Source organism: Kogia breviceps, chromosome X (genome assembly GCF_026419965.1).
Source record: "Kogia breviceps isolate mKogBre1 chromosome X, mKogBre1 haplotype 1, whole genome shotgun sequence".
Classification (NCBI taxonomy): Eukaryota; Metazoa; Chordata; class Mammalia; order Artiodactyla; family Physeteridae; genus Kogia; species Kogia breviceps.
This window is the reverse complement of record NC_081330.1, coordinates 101,221,764-101,247,253: the sequence shown is the minus strand read 5'-3', so window position 1 is coordinate 101,247,253 and position 25,490 is coordinate 101,221,764. Positions and strand designations below refer to the sequence as shown.

General features: G+C 44.4%; 1 protein-coding gene across 1 annotated transcript in view; it reads left to right on the top strand.

Moving 5' to 3' along the window:
* TSPAN7 (tetraspanin 7) overlaps positions 1-22,729 on the top strand; it is a 140,165-nt gene extending 117,436 nt beyond the window's left edge. The window contains exons 3-8 of the mRNA XM_059049888.2: positions 1,212-1,286; positions 4,218-4,313; positions 5,722-5,877; positions 11,383-11,466; positions 21,451-21,523; positions 21,775-22,729. Of these exons, the coding sequence (XP_058905871.1) occupies positions 1,212-1,286; positions 4,218-4,313; positions 5,722-5,877; positions 11,383-11,466; positions 21,451-21,519 (480 nt within the window). The 3' untranslated portion in view covers positions 21,520-21,523; positions 21,775-22,729. The remainder of the gene's footprint in view (positions 1-1,211; positions 1,287-4,217; positions 4,314-5,721; positions 5,878-11,382; positions 11,467-21,450; positions 21,524-21,774) is intronic.
* The last annotated feature ends 2,761 nt before the right edge of the window (positions 22,730-25,490 follow it).

Here is a 25,490-nt window from a genome sequence, read left to right as displayed (position 1 = left end):
ATTCGAGAGCGTTGTATTTCATTTTGAGATGAGAAGAAGCAGATTCTAAGACATATGCCTTGTAGGAGAGGAATCAATTCTCTTTCCTTTTATCTGCTTTTCAGTCACAAAAATGGAAACCCTTAATGTCTCAGAAGTACCATATAATATCCCTGAACTTAGGCACTTTCATGCACGCATGTGCGTGCGTGCGCGCGTGCGCGCGCGCACACACACACACACACACACACACACACACACACACAATCGACTTGGAAAGTACAGGAAGCATGAAATGTGTAAGAAGCACTGGGGGTTTTAGATGCTTGCAAACATTGTTGGTCAGCAGCGGAGCTGATTTGCTTTCAAAAGGCTATCAACTCCGCAGGCAGAACAAGAGAGGTAAGCGACCCACTGCTGCGGGTGCCGCATTCAGGCCATAGTGAGGAAGGGTATTACGTGGGCCTGTGCACATCTGGGCCGCTCTGTCAGAATGGGAGGGATACAACTCTAAAGGAAGGGGGTTTGAAGCCACTTCATAGGATATGTGCTTAAGGAAACAGGAGGGGTTGCCCGAACTGAGAGAAGCAGCCGGGTACCTCCATGGCTGTATTCACACAGACGAAGGGCCGTGGCGTGGAAGAGAGGTCACACTGGTTCTGGCATCTCCTGAAAGCAGATCCAACACCAGTAAGTGGAATTTACAAGTAGGCAGACTGTGGCCAAGCAGAAGGCGGCTTTCTGGCAATCGGAACAGTTTAAAACCTGAATGAGCTGCAAGGGATGGGCGCGTGGAGGGAGTGGTCTCAGCTTGCAGACGCCAGGTGACCCTGGTGAGGAAAGTGGTCTAAAGGACTCACAGACAGGGTGGAACTGTGTCCTGTGCCCTCCAGAGTACTTTCTACCTCAAGGAGCCTAACATTAAGAATAGTGGATACTTAGTTGTAAAAAGCCCTTCCAGATTTCTCCTGGTTGAGCTGAGCTGACAGGCATGATGCGGGTCCCTGGATGCACTGTCCTCAGCCCGTGTGTCCCCAAGTGCTTACGCATGTTAAAGACACATGCTTATATGGAGGCTCGTATGGGAACATCAGGAGAAGAGGATTTTTCCACTTTTCCTTCTAGGGAATATGACTTGTCTAATTCCCCCTGACAAGAAGGGACCTAGCCCAAAGAAGCACTCTTCTTCCCCCCGCCATATCTGACTGTGTCCTTGTCCACTTGCTTTGCAGTATGCCATGTTTCTGTCTCTGGTGTTCCTGGCTGAACTCGTGGCTGGCATTTCCGGGTTTGTGTTTCGTCACGAGGTGAGTATACACCAAGTGGAGAACTCAGTTCAAGGGTCTTTGGGAGGACGATTTTTGAAACATCTTGGAATGGGTAAAGGATGCAGAGAAGCTAGCTGGTATCTCCAGTGGTGTTTGCTAGTTTCCAAATGCCATGGGCTATGAGCTGAAATGCCCAGAAAATTCTACAGGTGGGAATTTCGCCAAACCTGAAATCTTAGTTGTTGACCCTCACTCTATTTCTTTATATAGATGTCGTATGAAAGGATTCTCCGCCTTGTTGGCTTTTTAAAAAAATTTATTTATTTATTTTTGGCTGCGTTGGGTCTTTGTTGCCGCATGCGGGCTTTCTCTAGTCGCGGCGAGCGGGGGCTACACCTCGTTGTGGTGCACGGGCGTCTCACTGTGGTGGCTTCTCTTGTTGCAGAGCACGGGCTCTAGGCGTGTGGGCTTCAGTAGTTGTGACACATGGGCTCAGTAGTTGTGGCTTGCGGGCTCTAGAGCGCAGGCCTAGTAGTTGTGGCACATGGGCTTGGTTGCTTCGCGGCACGTGGGATCTTCCCGGACCAGGGCTTGAACCCGTGTCCCCTGCATTGGCAGGTGGATTCTTAACCACTGTGCCACCAGGGAAGTCGTTCCTCCTTCTTTTAAAAAAGTGACCTTCCATATAGATTAAATACTTTAAAAGTAGCCACTTCAGCAAGGCACAAGTGTATATCTGTATATCAAGATTTCTCAGAGGCCAGAGGCAAGCCAAACAAGTCGTTGGCCAAAGGCAAAGTGCTACATTTCCCCTAAGCAGCCTGTGCTCTACTGTCTCCTCCCCAGAGCCCCTGCGGGGCGCCCCCTGTCGCCGGGGGGTAAAATCCACACCCCAGCGGTGAGGAGCCCTGTGGCTTCGCTTGGTGGTGTGGGAAAAGGAGAGAAGACAGTCGTGATCAAAAACCCCTACAAAGCTGTGCTTTGTTTTTTATTTACATGTAAAATTTGAGATTTCTACAGCTGTGGAGAATTATTTTGAATCCGGTTTTGCGATCAAAACTGCTAGTTTCAAGGACACTCCCAGTTGTCCTTTGTCACATGTGGCCATCCTTCCATGTCCTGTCACTGAGGCTGCTCTATTTGGACAACGTATAGATGCTAATGCAGGGATGAGCTGCTCTCATGCTGTCTGTAGCTGCCGTGGTATCACTTTTCAGATGTGTATACTGATGATAGGTCAGAAAGTGTATACGCTACTACAATACAGTTCTGGTTCTAACTCCCCACTCCCCAAATTCATTATCGTTCCCTGTAAATGACAGTAAAGATAGAAGCAGCTACACGTGTTAGAATGGAAATAAATAGCAAGATGGAGGTAGGAAAGTCAGTGAGGTCGAGTGTGGTAACTGTGCCTCTAGAAGTCTGGCATCACCTGTTCCCAGGCCCTGCCTTTGTGCTTGGCCAAGTCAAGTTCCCAGTGAGCCTGCCTTAGGCGCTTTCTCCCCCCTCTTCTCCTTTACCACATGTGGCCTCTCAGATGCCAAGACGGACTTGTAGGACCATTTCATGTGGGCACTGCATCCAGAGTTAGATCCCCCATTCTTATTCTCAGCTGAGGTAAAAACCTGATAAAGTCACGGCCTAGAGGTGCCCCCGATGCATGTGTGAACCCCAGGCCCAGCCTGGCTCGCTCCAACCTGAGCCCTTGCCTACTTCCTTTCCATGTGCTGCTGGGACCGGGCTCCACGTAGGGGTTTTCTCTTCATGGTTCCTGATCCCTAGGACCTGAACATCCTCACCTGCCTAACCTCTTTTCACTGAAAAACCGTTTAGGGAAGTGGTGGCTGGGGGTTGCAGTCCCACTCTTCGGCCACCAGTAGTGGTCTTGAGTTTGGCTAAAGAGTCAAACACACATGATGAGAATAGGTCACAGCCTAGCAGCATTGACTGAGGATACAGTAAAGGAAACACAGCTTGCAGGCAGGGCAGCAATGGGCTTGTTTCTTCAGTGGGCGTCCTCCAAGTGGTCCAGGCTCTAGTCTGTGTAGACCTGCCCATGCCTAAGAGACGATGCACGTGCAATGAAACGAGAGGACACAGCTGGATGTGGCAACCACCTTGGCTTAGAAGCTCCATGTACATAGTGTCTCTTTATCTCTTGTAACTGTCCAGTGGGCATAGCGTCCAGTATCTCAGCAAGGAATGTGCCTAGTTAGAAGAGTCACCATATTTAGCCCTAAGCTTCCCACCAGGTAATTATTGTCATTTGCTGAAGTCCAGGCCAGAGTCATTTCACCAATCGGGGCACTTTTTACCATTAGCCGGGTTGCCTGGTAACACACCTGAGGCTCCGCCTTCAGCAGGTTTCCAGGGAAACAGAACTTGAAAGATAACCCAAGGTCAAATGTGTTCACAGAGAAGGAGAAAGGGTTTTGCTAACCGTTTATTAACAAGTAAAGTCCATGTCCTTTAGCCTCTTTTTCTCATCTCAATAAAGACAGGTAAGTGAAAGCTGGTTTTGCCCCACTCCTGCATGGTAGACTAGGGATCTGATTCTGGTCAAAGCATCGGTCTTCCTGCCCGCCCCCCACACAAAGGCCTGTCCTTTGTCATTCTTCTGAGTAAGGGCAGAAAAAGTTATAGAAAGAAAGGCAGTAACCAATTCCAAGAAAATAACTAGAAAACCATCACAGCCCTTTCCGAATCTGACTAGCCACCTGAGTGGCTCATTTAACTAGGCAGGGTTCCTCCGGGTTGGGGGTAAGGGAACATTTATTCAAACTCCTGAGCTAACAAACCCCTTGGCCGATCTTCTGAGCTCTTTTGTGTCAGAAAACAGGGCATCCCCTCCCTGGCCTACATTTATTCGGAGACTTTCAGAAGAGGCTATTTTGGGGTGGAAGTTGGTACGAACCTGTGTCCATCTGGGCTGCCGTGGACCAGAACCACATCGCTCCTTGTCTTCCCTAGATCAAGGACACCTTCCTGAGGACTTACACTGATGCCATGCAGAATTACAATGGCAACGACGAGAGGAGCCGGGCGGTGGATCACGTGCAGCGCAGCGTAAGTTCCAGGAAGGAGATGGGGCTGGCAATGGCCTGCGAGGTCGGGCCTTGGACTTGTGGGCTGCTGGTGACGCTGGACTGGCAGTGTTTGCTCTTGGCCCAGTTCCCTTTCCAACAGTGGACATCCAGTACTTCTTCAGGGTCCAGGGATCCAGGTAATTAGTGTCAAGAAGGACCACTCCCTCCGGTTTGCTTTTCATCCGTAAGGATGTGGGCATCCCAAGGAGAGCTAGTTTGCCCTTAAAATCTGAAGCCTTGGAACAGTGAGTGTAGGACAGCCTGACTTCGAGTTGGCTCCCTAAGACCAGCCTTCTGGAAATGCTGTCTTGAGTCTGGGTGGAGAGCTCAGGTGAGCTGTGTTCACCGGCTTGGGCGGTGCAGTGGGGTTGGAGAGCCGATCTCAGAGCAACTGAGGATCCTGCAGGCGTGTGAATGGCTTAGGCTGCCTGCTGCTTCGCAGAGGATATGAGGAAAGTAGTTTCCTGCCTGGAGGTGCTCAAGCCTGACTGCCCATCAGGATCATCTGAGGAGGTTTTTGATTGAGGAGTGTCTTTTATTGTTGTGTTGTTTTGTTTTTACTTCAGAAGCAGTATTTTTATTTTTATGTTTTTGGTAATTTATTTTGGTAGAATCTCGAAGTTACCTAGAAAAACTGCAGGAATAGTACAAGCAGATGTACCCCTTTTACCCAGATTCACCAATTAATGATATGTTTTGCCCCATCTGCTTCAATATCCTCTATGTCAGCAGTTGGCACATGTTTGCTGTAAAGGGTCAAGTAGTAACTATTTGAGGCTTTGAAGGCCATGCAGTCTCTGTCACAACTACTCAACTCTGCCTTTGTAGCACAAAATCTGCCCTAGACAACACGTAACGCGGAGGCACAGCTGTGTCCCAGTAAAACTTGATTTACAAAACCAGGTAGCTGGTAGGCTGTAGTTTACCAACAGCAACTCTCTCTCTTCCTCCATGTGCATCTTTTTCTCCCCCTAAACCATTTATGTACGTATTAGTACAGATCTTGGGGAGAGCTTTCTAAAACCATTTTGGCCTCAGCTCCCCATCGACAGTCCTGATTCAGTAGATCTCTACATCTGTCTCTTTAGCAGCACCTAATCACGCAAGTGATTTTGATGCTTAGCCAGGCCAGAGAGCAGCTGCTTGGCTTTGGGAGGTGGAAACCAACGCGATATGGTGTCTAGGACTCTCACTTTGTTCGCCGAGTTCACGTGGGTATGCCAGGGAGCAGAATTGTTAGTGGAGCTTCGGCTCATCTTGACTCACCAAAGCTGTGCCTGTCGACTTAGGGCCTGGGCCCCTCTTTTAAAAGCTGCAAGGCGCTGAGTGCAGAGACCACAGTGCCTTTGATCTGCCACACTTAATTCTTTTCCTTTCCCTGTTAACAGCTGAGCTGCTGTGGGGTGCAGAACTACACCAACTGGAGCACCAGCCCCTACTTTCTGGAGCATGGCATCCCCCCAAGTTGCTGCATGAACGACACCGATTGTAATCCCCAGGATCTGCACAACCTGACCGTGGCCGCCACTAAAGTGAACCAGAAGGTACTCGCTCCCTCTTGGCCCTGATGGGACTCAGTGGTGAATGCTTGGGGAGGGCTTTTTTGTCTCTGTGAAATTATGACAAATAGGTTAGAAATGGTAGCCTTGGAGAGAGTCAGGAATCTTCCTTTGTGGTTCTTTCTGGCCAGGGAGAGGCACTGGGCTGCCCACTTCTGAAGGAGAAAGCCGTGCCTCAGCGAGACTCTACGAGGCACAGTTAGGAAGGGTTAGCAAGTGGTTCCTGTTAACCCTGATGCTGATGTCAAGAAATGTGGCCTTTCTTCTTTCTGGGTGTCTGTCTTCTGCTTAATGTACCTTCGAAACATGAAATTATTCCCAGCTGGGTGCCAGTCCTCAGCGGAAAGAGGGAGTTGAGTTGACAGACAGCGTCTGCTTCTGCGAGGAGGGTGGCCTTGATTTTAGGGACTTCACTGCATTGGGAAAAGAAATCAACAACTTCAACTCACTCTCAACATCCTGACTCCCAAAGAAATTGGAGGAAAAAAAAAAAACTGGCCAAGAGAAATTTGAAAGTTAGTACATAGTAGAAATGAGGGAAATGAAACTTAGGTAGAGAAAAGGAAAATCAATTCTGTGTTCCACTCTGCAGAGAATCTGATGAAGACATGATACAGCTGTGTGTGAGGGCTATCTATTCTTAAACATTTAGGGAAATGCCAGATAGAAACTATGTCTTGCTGAAACAACAGGGAGAAAAAAACCCTACTCTTGAGTTTACCTGTGGTTATGCCGCCATCAGGTAAATTTTCTTTTCTTACTAAGGTAAATTTATAGTTTTCTTTTCTTTTCTTTTCTTTTTTTCTTGGGGGGGCCACGCTGCACAGCATGTGGGATCTTAGTTCCCTGACCAGGGATCGAACCCGTGCCCCCTGCAGTGGAAGCTTGGAGTCTTAACCAGGGAAATCCCAAAGTGCTAGTTTTCTAAGGTCTTCAAAATCCTATGGGATCCGGGCCAACTACTGAATAATTCACAGAAGATAGCCATCCTTTCAAGATAAGAATGTTAAGAGATGGTTTTTGTATTTTACCCATGTAATGTTGGTATTTGTAGCAGAACTGCTGCAAGGCATTGTTGCCATATTCTGGAAGCTCATTTTGTCATTCTGGGTTTATTACTTGGCTGTTGGTGTGGTGAGAGGAGATGTTCAGTACAGACAGCTTCTTGTGTGAGCTAAGAGAACATCTGTTTCAACTGGAGTCTTTTATGAACCCAAAGTTTTGAGGCCTCCTTCGCCTCTCATCAGCAAGGTTACTTCTGGTTTCTTCATGGACACCTCCACTGAGCATCCGTATATGTCATTATGCTGCCATTTTATGAAGTGCTGAGCAGACCTGGCACTCAGTGGGTGCTCCGATGTATAAAAGGCAAGACGTGCTTTATGGAGTGAGATATTGGTACAGCAGAGCCTCAGGAGGTCCTTTGTAGAGGCAGCAATCATCAACCTTGATAAAAGCCTTCTTTCTAAAAAAAAACTTGCACCCAAACTACTTCTTTTGTGAAAGTTGAGGGCTTCAAAGTCAGGACCACAGGGTCTGGAGTCAGACTGCAGTTTAAATTCTGGCTCAGCCACTTGCTGGTTGTGGGATCTTGATCAAGTTACTTAACTTTTCTCAGCCTTGTTTTTCTCATCTGTAAAATGGAGAGAATAACAGTTCTTGCCCCTTAGGATTGATGGGAGAATTGAATGAGATAAAGTATCTAAAGCGCAGTGCATGGCAGAGTAAGGACAAGATGAATGTTACCTGTAATGTTAAATGGTAGCTGTGGTGTAAATGTCACGACAATAACGGCGATGTTTGTCTTCTACCCTACCACACTGTGCCTTTTATTAGAAATGATGCAGCACATCCTTGTAGGGAGGGTCTTTTGTTTGTATTCAAAAGCAGGCTTAGAGGCAGATCCTATAGTGCATCTCTAGAATCCTTACAGTGACTTCCAGAAAGATAGGGGAGCATTTTTTCACTTCACTGATAACCTACAAATTGGCCTCACTCCCAGCCTCCCCCCCCCCCGACAATCCTACTCTACATTTTCCTGGGTGCCTCAAATACCTGGAAGAGATACTTCTCTCGTGGAGAGAAAGTGAATGAAAACCGAAACTTGCCTAGGAAGTTTCATTAGATATTCTCATTTAATGCCCACATGAACTTCTCAGACAAATTATTTCCCAGGCCTGAGTCTGTGACACCTCATCTATAAAAGGTAAGCAATGCCGATGGGGTGGAGATGTGTAGTGATAATAGATGCTCATAAAGGTTAGTCTCCCCAAACTGACTCCCTCCTCCCCCAGGAAGATTAACTCCCACCATGTCCTAGTTCTGTGGAATCCTTTTATATAAAATACATGTATTTCTAAATCCCCATAGATCTTCTAGTGTCTTGAACCCTGTGCCTGAGAAACCTACCTTGTACAAATCACTGGCAGAGAGCAGGAAGGTGAGAGCGGTTAAGCAGGATATTTATCGTTTTGTTTTGAGGACAGCTTTGATTTTGGTTTTGCTAAGCACGATGATCAAACGTCCACAGGTTCAGTTAGCTAATAGCATTGACTGACCCCTACCCTCTAGGAATTCCTTGCCTTTTTTTAAAGAGCCAGGGCAAGAGGAAGGGAGTTATTCTGGTTGGCAGCTCCAGAGGTACCTCCTCCCAGTACCTGCCTGGAAGCAGCCGTGCTACTCCCGCTACTGAAAAGCCTGCCACTTGCAGGTGTTTCCCATCCGAGGCCCTGTTGATTTAGACTTGCTGAGAGGGTGAGCAAATTACCTGTTCTGTTTCTGGGTGTTTCCTAGGACATTTAGCAGGCCTCTGTAGATTGATCTCACACCTGACAATCGGGCTTTCATTTTAGGAAATTAAAAGAGATCGTTGTGGGTAGATAAGAGAATTTTCGGGGAGAATTTGAGGTGGGAGGCAAACGTGCACTGGGGTTGTAGGATCAAAGCAGTTCGGGCAGTCTGCATAGCTAGGCCGAGACCTGGAAAATGGGCTTGTGGGTCCATAGAGTGACTAACAGAGAAAAAGCTGGAGAAGGAAAACATTTATTGCAACCTGGGTCTTGTATCGTTTACACAACAATGAAGAAGCTAAATCACTTTCATCTTCTCATCTTACGTAACTCTCTTATTGCTATAATTTATTAATTTGCTCTTTGTTGAGAGTGAAAAAGAGTGGAGGAACTTTTCTTAGTGAAAAGTGCTTCTCAAGCTTTAATGGGCACGTGAAACATCTGGAGATATTGTTAACATTTATTAAAAACTCATTAAAAATGAGTAACCCCGGGATCTGGCAGATTCTGATTCGGTAGGTCTGGAGTGAGGCCTCAGATTCTGCATTTCTAACAAAATCCCCAGTAATGCTGCTGCCGCCCCTTTTAGCAAAACCTCACTGCGAGGAGCAAGGTTTAGAGAATGATTTTGCCACAGTTGTACTAATGCCAGGCCCTTACTTCATTTTTGTTTTCTCTTACTGGTTGGAGTGGGCTTTTCAAAAATAATGTGACTGACTCTGATTTCTACTCCATTGTAGGACATTTCATACTTTAGAAAAACATATTCACCTTATATGTAGAATTAAAGTTCACAGCAAAAACAAAAAAATAGAAGAAAAAAAAAAACACCCTATTCCCCCAAAAAAACAAACCAGAAACACCTATCCCAAACTATTTTGCAGAGTAAGAAAATAGCCCACCTCACTTCTCTCTGGTTTTTATTACTGGGTTTGTGTTTCCATATTTTGAGTTGATGTAACACTGGTGGTGGTCTGCACTTCATTCCCTGGCCCGAGCATCGCTGTGGGGAGGAGTTACAGCAATGAACGATGACCAGCACAGAAAAACTCTATCTTAGCTGCTGCCATTTGGGAAAGTGCTAGAATATCCACCTCTCTTCTGGCTTTGACTTCTTCCTACCAGAACTGCTTTCTTTCCACTACCTTTTGGAAAATAGTGTGATATATAGTTTCACTAGTAGAAATGAAATCCGTGAGCAAGCTTCTCCTGTAAAGAGAATCAAATTGCAAAACTTTCCATGAGCAATAATGCATTTCCTTTCCCACCCCTGCCCTGGCCTTCAATTTTGCATCAGGTAACTAAGGAGCATAGTTTGTCCATTGCATCAAAAACATGTGTCAAAGCACTGCTGCTAAATTAATGCATCTTTGTCCTTGCAGACAGACTGTGAATATATAAAATATCATTAGAAGATACAGCATTGGCAGAATTTTCACAAGCTCTATGAGAAATGTTAAATCATTAAACTTTGAATTTAAAAATGGGAGACATGTTTTTGGTTGTTCTTGTTCTTCAGATGTTACTACAAGGGCCTTTCTTGATAAACAATAATCCTCTTTACCCTGTTTATGAAATTGTTTTGATTTTTCAGACTTCATACATTCAAGTTGAGGCCCTTTTTCAGAAAGCTGGAAAAAGACCATGTCTTCCAAAGCTGAATATGTCACTTCAGAAGTCTAGGTTGATTTGGCCCAGTTCCAAACTATAGAAATACACCCACACCCTGACACACCTATATGTTCGCTAATTCCTGCTGTTTGAGCTGTCAGGCGTTTTAACAGGAAGAGTCAGCTTTTGCCTTTGCATTACGAGTGACGCACAAAATTTGGTGTCCTACCTGGACCGGGTTGATCAAATGTAATCCAGGATAACAACAAAACTAGTTTAGCAACATTGTCGAACTCCAACCAGACCATTTCTTTTAAAGAAATTAAACTTTATCGATATTAAACTAACATTGAAATTGGTAAAATTGGTGTTGCTTTTCATCACAACATGTGGAGATTTCACAGGATGTTAAAGGGAAACTTACTTCATTTTACGAATGAGGTCATTGACATCATAATAGAGAGAGGGGAAGTGACTTCTTCAAGGTCCCATAGTAAATCTGTGGAAAATATGACTCTAGAACATGGGTTTTCCCTACTAAAAGAAAACTTAATGGTCTCTGTAGGAAGAACCCTAAAATGCCATAAAGTTGGCAGGTATTCAAACACCTCCTTCTAACCAGAGGATTTCACTTTATTTATCTAAGATTCTGTCATTTGTTGTCATAATGCTAGTAACTATGTTTATGATTCTGAGTTTCCCTGATCAAGGATGCAGAATGCCTTTTCACGTGTTTAAGTCTGCTTCTGTATCCCTACAGCATTCGCCTCATGGATCTTACAGACTTCTTGCTCAATTTCATCATACAACAGAAACGTTTGTGGATGAAAGTGTATATCTGGGATTTACTTTAAAATAATCCAGCCAGGGGATGAGTGTTGAAGAAATTTAAATGAAACAAGATTGGCCATATGTTCACTGTGATTTTAGAGGAAGGGTCACTTGGGGGTTCTGTACCATTTGTATGTTTGAGATTTTTCATTCTGTTTGCGGAATGAAGGTTGGGGTGTATGTGTGAGTGTCGCGAGGTAACCCAGCCGGTCTGGTCTGGGTGAAACATGTCTCTGAGACCGTGTCTCTGGGTTTTCAGGGTTGTTACGATCTGGTGACCAGTTTCATGGAGACCAACATGGGGATCATCGCTGGAGTGGCTTTTGGGATCGCATTCTCCCAGGTAATCTTGCGGTCGGACCTAGCCTTTTCCTCTGTCTCCTGCTTTCCTTTCCCTCCCTGGTCTCCAGATTCTCTGGCGGCCTCCCCGTGCCTGGGGAAAGGTTGATGGATGGGGTCAGAACTCCTTGCTCATTAGTCCTCAGGTCATCTGTTTATTGATTTTCCTTTTTCAACTTAAGTGAAGTTTTGCCATCAAGGGAATATTGGTTACAGTTCAACTAATGACTAGCTCCAGAAAAACAACTCCCTTCTTCTGTAGGTCAACTGGAGGTTAGCTGAACAAAATGCTGCCTTAATTGGAGGCTAAACAACTCCAAACATCAAATGGCTGATTTGGATTCGGGGAGGGGGGTAGGGCTCTTTTCCTGGTTGACCTGTCCCTTTTTGGTTCTTAGTTACCGGGGACTGTAGATCGCTCCCTTTTAAAGAAAGCCGAAATGTAGCAAATTTCATGCTGTCATCATTATTTGATCTCGAGGTTTGATTATTGTTTCTTAAGAGGAAACTGGGGCTTCCCTGGTGGCGCAGTGGTTGAGAATCCGCCTGCCGATGCAGGGGTCACGGGTTCGTGCCCTGGTCCGGGAAGATCCCACATGCCGCGGAGCAACTAAGCCCGTGAGCCATGGCCGCTAGGCCTGCGCGTCCGGAGCCTGTGCTCCGCAACGGGAGAGGCCACAGCAGTGAGAGGCCCGCATACCGCAAAAAAAAAAAAAAAGAGGAAACTGAATTTGTATATATGAAATGTTATATGCCTTTATCTCCACCCAGCCTCTAAAAAAGAATGGGAGAAGCCATTATGCAAACTAAGCAAGACCCACATACTTGAGGATATGGAACATGATTTTATTTTGCCCACCTGCACCAGGCAGTGTGTTTTCCCACGGGCTTCTGATCTCCCGGCCAGTTGCTATAATATTGCTGTGGGTGGCAGGATCGGCATATATACCTAACAACCAAAAAAAACCTTGATTTATCTTTAACACAGGACTTTTCTCAGACCAACAGATCATTTTTCCAACAAAGCCCAATCAGTGTTACCTCAGTAATGTTGCCATGGCTCTGGTTTTATCTGCCTGAATTCTGTATCAGCTCTCCCAGACTCTAATTACCCCTCCCTCCATGGCCCCTATACCGCTTTCCTTCTTGCTGAGCAATGCATATGCACTTTAATCTTATTTAAGTTTGTTCCTAAAACATCTTTATTGAAATATGGCATATAAAGACAAGCGCACACATTGTAAGTATACAGCTTAATAAGTTATCACAAAATGAGCTCACCTGTGTACTGACCATCACTTAGATCAAGGCATAGCACGTTAGCCTGGTAGTTTTTGCACATGGAGGGCTTGGCCTCAGATAAGTCTAAAAAGCTTTTCTTCCCAAGCAGTTACCAAACCGTGTGTGACATTTCGTCTCACAAGGGCATGTGGGCCCAGCCAGCACGAGTGTGTATTTCTTGTGGCAGTTTTAAAAAATCTTTTCCCACGTTTTGTGATTTTGCAACTGGGGAAGGGCTCAAACCCTCAACACACACAAACCAGGTTGGTGCCACAGACAGTACTGATTAACTCGGTCTCGAGAGACACATCCAAAGAAGTTGCAGCCCTGAACTTTCTTCTGGTTGCTATCCTGTTTCAGTAATAATACTTCAGTGACATATCAGTAATGGCCAGCGGACATTTTAGAGGATTCCGGACCGCGTGTCCGATGCAGTGTGCAGGAGGCATCTGTCAGGTGCACATATGGTCTACTTTACACAGTATGTGCAGTGTTGGGTTAACCACCTACAGGACAGGCTTGTGCTTGCGTTTGAGGAGGACCGTCCCCTTGGAGGAAGGAATATGGCTGCAGTCGGCCCTAATGGCTACCCTAGGCCCATGAAGGGACACGAAGCCGGTACTCTCCCTGGGGGCAAGAGAGCCTCAGAGAGCCAGGACTCTCGTGGATGAAACATGGTTTCATCCAAGAATCTTTCCATGTGGCCACGAGGGGTTGGGAAGACAGTCCTACTTTCATGAGTGAGGTGAACTAGGTCATAAAGAATCTGATTAATACCTCTCGCACTTCTCACATCCCCGTGGAGGGATTTAGGTGTAGACCAGTGGTTATCTGGCCCGATGAGCACTCGTCTCTGTGTGCTACGTGGAAGAAACCCCTGACGTGGGGCTCGCTGGGTTTGCTCTGTGGCCCTCTGGGGCAATGAGAAAGGGGCTTTGGCCCCAAGGAAGCCCCAGACAGACTCTGCACAGAGTTTAGGTTTCTTCAAGGTACTACAGAGTCGTTGGGGTAAGAAAACAAAACCCAAAGCCCAGGAGCACTGCAGAGGCAGTACCATTCACCCGCGTGGCCGGTCAGCCACAGTGGGGCAGAGACTTGAGATCTGCTGTGCTCAGCTTGGGGCAGGGAAACGAAGGGCCACGGCCAGCTGATTAGCCAGACGCACTAGGAACTGCAGCTTTTAATGGTGCCAGCAGCCTCAGGGTACCTGGAAGCTGAAGCTGGCTTCCAGTTGTCAGTAGATCCAGGGCCTCTCTTGACCATGGTGGCCACTTACCAGATGCCCATTCAAGAACCAGCCCTACTCACCTGCCACCAAAGCTTTAGCTACAGGTGTTCAAAAATTCTAGAACAAGTGTTATAGTAAAACTTACCAGATGTTGGCTGATACCGATAAATCAGTCACAGTGGCCGATGTGGCAGCCTTCCTATAATAAAGCAAGCCGTACCGAGTAGAGGCCAAAGCGGATAGGAAAGAAAGAACAGTGCACCCTGCCCCCACTCCTCACCTGCCCTCCACCTTCTCCTCTTCCTCACCTGCTCTCATGACGTCCACGCTATCCTCTGTTGGAACAAACCGGCCTTGCACATCTGTTGTCTTAGAAATTAAAGGTGGTATAAAGTACAAGGAGAACTAAGCTGAGTCTAGCCTTTTAATAGACTGTGCGAGAACTCTGTCCTGTTACCTAACTTAGCTAACGTAAAGCTCGTGAGTGCTGTTTTTGGATAGCAGGGCTTTGGCAGGTGTTTAATATTTCTCTCCACAAAGTCCCTGTGCCTTTGCCCTCTCAACGAAAAGGCCATTTGTCTGGACTTGATGGGCAGGTCCTGCTGCCCTATGAATTTATAGCAGGTGGTTGAGTGTGTTTATAGGGTACCTCCTCCCTGCATCTTTGGCAGCTACTCTTTTATTCGAGGGGTCTTGGGAACACACACACAGAGAAATATCCTCACCTCCCTCGTCCCTAACATGACCTGGAAGCCAAGCGTCCGACTCTGGACGCTTGTATTGCTCAGTTTGTGACACTGCTTCCCGCCTTGGTTGGCCTTCTGCTATGGATCTCTGTATTTAGCACTTCTGTTTCCAACATATGTAGCTTCGCTAGACTCGGAGACTATTAGGCTGGATTAATCCCCCAAAGCACAGAATGTTACAGTCCTGAGTAAGGACAGTGGAGCTGTTTTCCAGAAGGGAGAGTTGAGTGGTTTGTTTGAGGTTGGGTGGCTACTGTAGATCCAGGATTACAATTCTGATGATCTCATCTGGCCTGCTGTATTCAACATTTAGGCCAGAGATGAATGACCCTTGTTCTTGCTTCAACGTAGCACCTAAATGGAACTCAGTTTGTGCCTTTATAACGAAAGGATTTGAGTCTGTGGAATTGCAGAGACAAAGGTACTCATCAAAAAATACAGATCCTGGGCTTCCCTGGTGGCGCAGTGGTTAAGAATCTGCCTGCCAATGCAGGGGGACACAGGTTCAAGCCCTGGTCCAGGAAGATCCCACATGCCGCGGAGCAACTAAGCCCGTGCGCCACAACTACTGAGCCTGTGCTCTAGAGCCCGCGTGCCACAGGTGCTGAAGCCCTGGCCCCTAGAGCCCGTGCTCCACAGCAAGAGAAGCCCACACACCGCAATAAAGAGTAGGCCCGCTCGCCGCAACTAGAGAAAGCCCACGCCCAGCAACAAAGACCCAACACAGCCAAAAATAAATACATAAAAAAAATACAGATCCTCTTCCTACCCATGCATCCCCTGACCCTCACCCCTGCAGGGCCTCCTTCAGGGCCCACAGGCTACTGAGATGATTCCTTATGGACCAAGGATTCTTTTCTGGGACTTGTTTACCTTTCCTGTATAGAGGGCAGGGACAAAGCTGTCAATAGCCTTGATGAGACATGGCCGAATGAGGCTAAGGGAACTTTTACTTATTCCCCTAGTATTTTCAGGACCTGAAACGGTCCCTAAAAGCATTTATACAGTTTTACTTCAAACCAGATACCTTGGCACGTTCCCAGTTAAGTCATCAACATAAAATCTCCACAGGCATTGTAAGGATCGAAATTTTCGACCTACTGCTTGCCACTTTCTTGTTAAGAAAGTTGCCTTTTACAGCTTTGTTTGCTGGCCTCTCTCTGCCTCTCAGGAACCAGGGACCGGGCCACGTTTACCTCCCATGGTGATCGCAGGGGAAGACAGCCTTGCCCTGTCGCCTCTGCTGACCTGGACCCCACCCCTCTCTCAGCCCCTCTCCTACCTCTTGGAGTCCATCCTGTTCCTGGTAATTAGCAGAGCCCCAGCGACATGATCCCTGTTACTGGCGTTCTCCTTGTGGGGATGCTTCGAGAAGGTTAGAGTAGAACTTTTGTAAGTCTCTTCTTCCCTCCCTGGCTTCTCAGTTCTCGAAGGGCCTCCCGGAGGTTTTCGTGACCCAAAAGAAAGCAGAATATATAGTACGGACAAGGCCAAGAGTGGTAAAAATAAAGTGTTACTTCCAACGATTAGATGAAGGCTAATGACAAAGTCTCAGACTCCCTAGGCTGTACGGCATTTGACACTTCGCCAGCCACAGGGAGAGGGAGAGGTGACTCTGGGGTCTCCGTCCTGAGGGCTGTTCAGCATAAGAGGCAAGCTCTCCTTTTCCTGTCTTCCTCTGGGGTTTAAAGCAGAAGTTTGTTCCGGTGCTCACAGACTCCAGCCTTAAGACACATCAGCAGTGTGCTTCTGAGGGGCAGCCTGGAATCCCGCAGAGCATACCTCTGTTCTTTGAGGTGCTATTTACATATATTTAACCTAAAACAAAAAAGGGTTTTATCTAAATAAAGTTGGATTTTTCTGTGTACAGATTAATTGGGTCTAGTGGCAAGCGAGCGTTTGGTCCTGACTGAGGAAGAGGCTATGTCTTTAACAGGCTTTCAGTTATGTACCTAGAAATAATCTGGTAGTAAATGGTATTAAGTATAGATGTCTCCCCCCTCCCCGCTTTCCCTTAACTTGGTGCTTAGGGAAATGAGAGATCAAAGTTTTCTCTTAAATATGATGAGACACTAGCAAATTTGACATCAGTAATCCTGCCAACAATTCAAAACACCCACCATATCCCAAATCCTAGTTTTTCTTGCACTAGAATTAACTAAAATAAAAGCCAATATATGTAAACTGCTGTTTTCACAAAACGTGTATGTGCCTCAGCTCAGGACTGTTTTTTGGAACAATTTCTGAGTAGATGTTAACATTATTGACTGGGGGATTTTTGCAGAAACTAACGCCTGTGGCCAGCGATTTGTTCTGTAAGTGAATATTGAAACACCCGCGTTTGAGTAAATATCAACAACTTTTTCTGCACTTAATGTATTTACCTGAAACTTTGTTCACGTCTTACTGAAGCATTCTAATGTTTCGTTAGAGCGTGATAGGCGGTATAGCAGGCACCTCTGTGCAGGGGAGCACAACATCTATTACAAATACACCGTGTTTCACTGTGCTTTTCCCTGGAAGAGCAGACTCTAGACTTTCTGGCAGCATTTTTTATTCTAGTCCTGTGGGTATCATTTCCTCTAGAAGATGTTCGTTTATTTTACCTGTTGGTCGACAAGGTGAGTCTTTGCAGGGGGCTCTTTCAGAAACGCCACAAGAAGGACCAGGTGCGGGACTACCCCTACATTCACCAGAATGGTCAGTTACCCATTCTCCAGCTACTGCTAACAAAAAGTGCTTGTAAGACATTTTATTCTGTGCACTAAGGCTACGATAAATTTTAAACGCGTTGAATACACCACAATCAATCAAATAGAAACCCACTTTCTTATACCATTTTCGAGTTTTCCAGAGGATATTGAAGTTTGCCAGATATTGATCAGATCGATCAACCCCTTTCACATATTTATTATACTCTAATATACAAGTGGGCTTAGTTACCTGATGGCCAGTCCTCCTGTCTTCCTTTCCTGTAGATGCTGTGGAGGTGTCATGAATAGTGTCGCCATGCGGACTAACCTCTTGTCTTTCCATATAAGAAGAATCACTTCTCCCTTCTGTAAGAGTGTCATTTCTCCCCTCTGTAGATTTCTAGCTTTCTCCTTTAATTGGTTTGGTAGACCACGACTCTCTCTTATAGTCCCACAAACTCTGGTTTTATTTTTCAACAATATTTTAGATGTGGACACACTGTTGTAATAATTGTCTTGATAAATGTGGTGCCATGAACCAAGATGAGGTTGTAAGACCGATAATATTGTTTCTTGCAGTTTCTCAAGGTTGCATGTAAGTCTCAAGGTTGCAAATCTCAAGGTTGTGTATATATCCAGTTTCACTTTCGCTAACCAGCCTGACCAAAATTCCGTATCTTGTAAGTTTTCTGGGATTATAGATTTTGAACCTGAGTCGTCCTCTCCGCTTTATCTTTGCCTCCTCAAGTGATAGCTCTTGTTTAGGTATATACATCAGTTGAAATTTTGGTAGAAAATAATCCAGAAGAGGTTTAACTTTTGAAATTCTGTCCGCAGGAAGTGGAGTTTCTGAGTTATCGTTAAAGTGAAGAAATGTCATTATTTGTTTGAACCTTATTCTCGTCATAATCTTTGGAAAGATAGGTGTTTCAAGTAAGGGATCAGTCGACCAATATTCTTTCTAGTGTGACTTTATTTGTCCCATCAAAATTATTAATCCAAGAAACTTCTTCATGTCACTATTGGTTACATCCGTCCATTTTAAAGCCTTATACTTTTTATACGATTTTTCATTCTGTTGGTGATACAGGTTCGTTTGAGAAGTGACCAACTCGAAAAAGTCGTTACCAAAGATTAATTCTGTTATTTCACTAACACTTTGTGCGTTATTAACAGTCAATAGTTACACCTGACACTCCTATAAAGTCTAATTTCCATGAAATGCTATCTTCAGTCCACTCTTCTGTAGAAGCAAAGGAGCATTCTCCAGCACCATCAGTTTCATTTTCACTTTCCATATCAGAATCAATCGCTAAGGCTTTTTGTCTTTTTGTTGGTCTAATATTCACATCGTCTGAATCCGAACTATATTTTGAAGAACTGTCATCTTCTGAGACACTAGTATATATATCGCTTGGACAATCAGAGAAAGTATCTGCATAAAATTCACCGAAAAATTCTTCTTCACTCAAAATTTCATGTGTCATTTTAAAAAATTTCACGGTAATAAATTGTGTTTATAGTATACATAAGGTTGGAACAAAAACCTAACGGATCAAAATGTGAGTGATAACGACAATCATAAGTTGTATAATGAACTCTTGATCAATTTTAAGCTCTAACAACTTCACACGGTAATGTTAAAAAATAATTTTAAAAAAAATCTGTCTTCTCCCACCGGCAAACAGAAGGTACATTCTTGCCCTAGAAATACAAAAGGTAGTTTGAAAGCAAATAGCTTTTATTCTTACTTACATTTTTAAAAATTATTTCTGTGAGAAAGTTTGTCTGGTGCTTAAGGATGATGCTGTTTCTGTTTGAGAAAAAAAAGGTGGAGGGACATGCTATATTCCCTTGAAAGCAGACATCTCAGATGCAAGAAGTATTGAAGGGTACTGCAGAATTTTCTGGCTGTGTGGCTCATGAATTGCCATGAGGGCCAGGAGCATTGCAAACTGTGAAATGGAATGCTGGCTACTGTTACGTGCTAAAGCACATGAGGTCAACGAGAAGAACCTAAAGCGCTAAGCTTTACAAAGAAAGGAGGGTCTAGGAACTTGAGATCAAATAAAGAGATGCCCACTGACAGTCCTCTCCCTGAATTCTGCAATGTAAGGCAGGAAGGAACCCTTGGTGGCATGAGGCAGAGGAGTTATTCTGGAGAGGAAAGGGGTCTAGGCCCCAGGGTGGGAGCGTGGGCTGGAAAAGGGGCTATCCTTGGCTAGAAGAGGGTGAAGCCTTAAACTCTGTGTGGGTTACCTGTATGGTTTGGGGGAGATTCTTTAAGCTCTCTTGAACCTATTTTCTTCTGTGGACAGTTGGGACGGTAATACTGCCCAGGCATGTAGTAAGGATTAAATAACTTGATATTCCTGATTGTGCTATGTGCCTCTAATACTTGGGTTTTGGCTGGCATCTGAATTTTGAGTGTATCAAGTGTGATCTGGTGTATGTTGGTCCTAAAAAATGGTAGTTCTAATGAAAAGAGACAAGCTATAAGGGTCAAAGTCCTTGCACTCACGGAGGGGATTTTAGTTTCTCATTTGGCACAATATTCTGGAGGTTACAGCCATGGTTCCTCTGGCCACTTGGTGGTACGTGCATGATACTGCGTATTTTGTGGCACAAAATGGTGGTGGCCAGAGCCTTGGTGGGAGATAGGGTAAGTCCAATAGGGTGATTTTCCTTACCTGACAGAAGTTATAGTTTGCAGATTTCACAGCACAATTTCCATTTGAAAAAGACTCGTATTTCACCAAGAAAGGGAGGCAGGTTGGAACCTGCAGGATTGAGCGGAGAGCTAGAACAGAGTTGAGGTGTTGCCTTGACCAACGGTGGGACCCAACGTGTCACCTATAAGATAAGGGTGACCAGATGGACTGGATGAGTGGTTCTCTCACCTGGAAGGCTTGTTAAACCACCAATTGCTGGACCCCATCCCCAAGAGTACCAATTGCTGGACCCCATCCCCAAGAGTGTCTGATTCAGCAGGTTTGGGGTGGGGCCTGAGAATGTGTTTCTAACAAGGTCCCAGATGATGCTGATTCTGCTGGTCCTGGGGCCACATTTGACACCGTACTAGATTATCTCTAAAGGTCATCGCCACCTCTGAACCAATAAAACATGGCCAATTGCTTAAGGAGAAGGGGTCATGGCCAAGAGAAGCTGCAGCGCTCTACACTCCAGTGCACAATCAGGGTCCTGCCCAAAGAGTGCTGATCCTCCAGCAGGAATGGGAATTTTGGTTTCCTATGAGCAGATCCTTAAGCATCTGCACTTAAGGATGTCTTGCTAGTGTTACAACAGATTTTTATCAGATCCACCTGTGTTACAGGTTAAGTCAAGGCACAAAGTGGCCAGAAGACTGAGGTCTTCTGAGGAGGCGGAGGTACCCAGATATTGGTTGTGCTGGGGCCCCTGAAAAACCAAGGGGTAGACCTTGGGTGTAGATGGGCCCATTTGGGCCTAAAATATCTACATGGTTTAGAGACAAAGAGAAATTAAAGCCCCCCTCCGCCCCACTTCTCACAAGCCATGACTTACTTCACTGGCAAACTCACCCAGTCCAGGATTAGCGTCCAGTTGTCTCAAGGAAAGAACTAGTATCCTGTCGGCCGGGTATGGCTGGGGTATCATCCAATGTTGAGATAGCTTCCCAATGCATGCGCTTATGGTTTTGAATTCTGGCATTTTATTACTATCTTGCTAATTCTGCGGTACTTCATCTTTTTCATTACTCAGAACACACGAACACATTTTACAACTACTTACATGTCAAAAGTTGTTTTTAATGGCCAGTGAGCTAGACTTGGAATCTTATGGTCAGTTGGAGAACCTCCAGCTGACCTCCACCAGCACTTAGACTCCCTGAGTCTTAGATCCCACTACTGAAATCAGGTTTGATTGTTTTCCCTAGCGCCCTTTCCCCATTCATGTACAAAAGCCCTCAGTTGTTAAAAATTACATCGGAGGGGGCTGTGTTAGAAATGTGTTAGCTTAGTGACTTCAGAGCCTCGTTCTCTTTTTCCTTCTGCCAACAGCTGATTGGCATGCTGCTCGCCTGCTGTCTGTCCCGGTTCATCACAGCCAACCAGTATGAGATGGTGTAAGAAGGTAAGTGATGGTGGGGGGAGGTTAAATCTCCCTTTGGGGCACATACTCCCCTTCAAAGGGACAAGAGTTCTGCCTGGCCACTTCACTCTTTGATCTCGGTGGCACTTGGCCACATGCCGAAGCCTCATTTCTGTGGTGCTGGGGAGATGTGATCACTGCTCTGGAAAACGTCGAAATGCTCTCTTCAGCTTGTTACCTTATTTTAAGGCCTTGTTAAGGGTGAGTCACTCACATGTTTTAATTTCTCTTAGTCTTTCAAGAATGATGGAAGAAGAGACCTGTTTTCGAAAGGAACTACAGCAATCTTTGAAAGACTGGCAAAGAATGTTAGAGCACAGTACATAATACACCTGTCCTAACACCCTCACCCCGTGCAGCTGACACTCCCACACAGTTTCTGCTCCACCTTTGAGCCTGCATCATGCGTAGCATTCCATCTTGTGAAGCCCTGTTGTGCCAGTGTAGCCAGGTTCCCTGCATCTAGTCCTAGGGGACCCCACCCAAGGCTGTGTGTGTGTGTGTGCCACCTCCTCCATCTGTACTTGGTCCAACTGCAGCTCATTGTAGGTGACTGGTTCTCCATACCATCACTGGCCCTGCAGGGCCCTGCATGTAGTGTGGGAGGCTCCTGTTAGCCCTTGATCATGATTGATAAATGCCGCACCCCCCTAGATGTAGATAAGCAGATAGCTATCTGTTCTTTTGGCTTAATCTCCTTTGGTTGGGTTTTCCCTTTTACTAAGGCTCTTTCCTACCTTCTTCAGGCTGCCTAGGACATGTAAAGAGATACATTGGTAATTGTCCATGAGGAGAAAAAGGCACGTGTCATGCACGAAGGAAATTGTCAAGCTTTGGGTGGCATCCTTGCTCCTTACCGTTACATGCCTGGGAACTTAGAGACAGTTTAGTGCACCTGTATAATCCTGTTACAAAGCTGTATTGTTGCTTCCTGTGAAGGAAATATTACTTCTGTTTTTCCCCAATTAACTGTTATTGTTATTTTACTTCTATATTTTTTCTTTGCATTGACATTACAGACATCGAGGACCTCATCAAATCAATTTAAAATTGAGTGTGAAGGGGGAACAAAAGTCAAAATATTTTTAAAAGATCCTAAAAAACAATTCCTCTGTCTCGCATGCCAATAAGAATGCATTGATATTGTGAACATTTGTGATACATGTGTTAATAAATAGTCATTACAAATTGCTGTGTTCTGGTTTTGTTCGTTGGTTAAGTTTTTAAACACATTTCTATATTCCATCTTGTTCCACAGGGGATTGGAGGTGACCACCTTACACAATGACACATCCCCCCATACAAGCTCCCACTCCACTGAAATAGCATGGGGCAGTGTAAAAATTGAAGGGTTAGATTTTTTTAAATGGACATTCCAGGAACTTGAATCACTTATCATAAACAGTATGTACTGTTGGCTGCAAAAAGAGACCCTTCATATTTCAGGCTAGAGGAAGATTTCAGAGTTTTTTTTTTTTTTTTTTTTAAGTCTGGATGTCATTTTAAAAAAAGGAAATGAGCATGTAGTCTTCCTTTTATTGTTCCTAACGAGCATGTATTCTACCCTTCCTTCCTTCTTCTCTGGATTGAATAAACTGTCTAGAGAAGAGATGACATCATACCATTCAGTTGTCCCAATGCCCTGGCTTGTACTAAAGTATGAAATCCTTATGCTTGATTTAAAGAGCATTTTAGCAATAGGTGCAGTATATTATCTCCAATCTGTTTTTTCCTTCTTAATGAACCATTCTTAAAAACTAGTAAAAGCATTTATTGATCTGTTCCCAAATAAGTGGATTAAAAAGCTCCCTCTTCACTGTAATTAGGATGGAGATGGTGTTTTAAACTATATGCATTTATTAGCCTGAACTCTGCATGAGGTAAACCCTAAAAGGTTTATGAAGGCCACTGACCCACACCTTCAGATACTGCCCCGTCAAAAGGTCAGCATTTTCAGAGAGTTTTAAGTAGATCTCTTCTGTGGAAACATATGTAGCCCAAAGCTTTTCAAAGTTTCATTTAAATTTCTATTATATAATAAAATGAGGCTTTTCTGTAAAATCCCACATAGAACCCCACCCATGGTTCACCTTTTTGCAAACTATGCATTCACTAGTATACTGATACTAATTATTGTTATACTTTGGTAAACAAGAAATCTATACACTTTCTAAATTGAATTCAGATGTCACCATTATATAATTTCAATGTGAAACATTTTGACTAAGGTTGATTTGACTTTAAAACTATAAAATATGGACATTTCAACCTTGCTCAGAAATAAGGTATATTTAGCTTTAGACGGTACTGCCGAACATTATTCCAAAGTCGTATACTAATTCATACTCCCACCACAGTGTAGAAAAGTTCTGGTTGTTCCATATCCTCATCAACACTTGTTATTCGCAGACTTAAGTTTTAGCCATTCGGTGTGCATGGTGGTATCTCAATTTGCCTTCACATTACAATTAGTGATACCAGACACTCAGTTTGTCATTGACCACCTTGATGTCCTCCTTTTTTTTTTGTTTTGCCTGCACCACGAGGAATGTGGGATCTTAGTTCCCCGACCCCATGGATCGAACCTGTGCCCCCTGCAGTGGAAGCATGGAGTCTTAACTATTGGACTGCCAGGGAAGTCCCAATAGACTCTTTTATGAGGTGTTCAAGTCTTGTGTGTTTTTAAAAATTCAGTTATCTTAATTGATTTGTAGGAATCCTTTATGTATTTGTGATGCAAATCCTTACTTGGATGTATTTATTACAAATATTTTCTCTCAGCCTGTCATTTGACTTTTCACATACAGTCAATTATTTTTTCCAGCTTTACCAAGATATATTTGATATAATATTGTGTAGGCTTGAGGTGTACAAGGTGATGACTTGATCCACTGATACATTGCAAAATGATTACCACAGTAGGATTAGTTAACACCTCCATCACCTCACTCAATTACCATTTCTTTTTTGTGGTGAGAATATTTAAGATCTACTCTCTTAGCAACTCTCAAGTATATAATGCAGTATTGTTAACTATAGTCATCATGCTAAACTATAGTTCTGATCCCCAGAACTTGTGCATCTTATAACTGGATGTTGGTAACCCTTTCATATCTCCCCATTTTCCCCACCTCCCAGCCACTGGTAACCACCATTCTACTCTGTTTCTCTGAGTTTGTTTTTTTTATATTCTACATATATGTGGGATCATACAGTTTATCTTTCTCTGACATATTTTACATAGCATAGTGCACTCAGGTCTATCCATGTTGTTACAAATGGCAGGATTTTTTTTCTCATGGCTGAATAATATTCCATTGTATATATGGACCACATCTTCTTTAATCATTCATCTGATGATGGACACTTAGGTTGCTTCCATACCTTAGCAATTAAGTAATGCTGCTATGAACATTGGGGTGCATGTATCTTTTTGAATGTGTTTTATGTTTCTTTCAGATATATACCCAGGAGTGGGATTGCTGGATCATATGGTAACTCTATTTTTAGTTTTTTGAGGAACCTTCATACTGTTTTCCATAGTGGCTGCACCAATTTACGTTCCCACCAACAGTGCACACGGGTTCCCTCTTCTCCACATCCTTGTGTGTGTTCTCTCGTTTCTTTGAAAATAGCTGTTCTAACAGGTGTGAAGTGATAACTCATTGTGGTTTTGATATGCATTTCCCTAATAATTGGTGATGGTAAGCACTCTCTCAAGTACCTGTTGGCCATTTTTACGTCTTTGGAAAAATGCCTATTCAGATCCTCTACCCTTTTTTTAATTGGATTTTATTTGCTAGAGTTGTAGGAGTTCCTTATACATCAATATTTTGCATATTAATGCCTTACATGTAGTTTGCAAATATTTTCTCCCACTCTGTAGGCTGCCGTCTCATTTTGGTGACTGTATCTGTTGCTGTGCAGAAGCTGTTTATTTTATTTATTT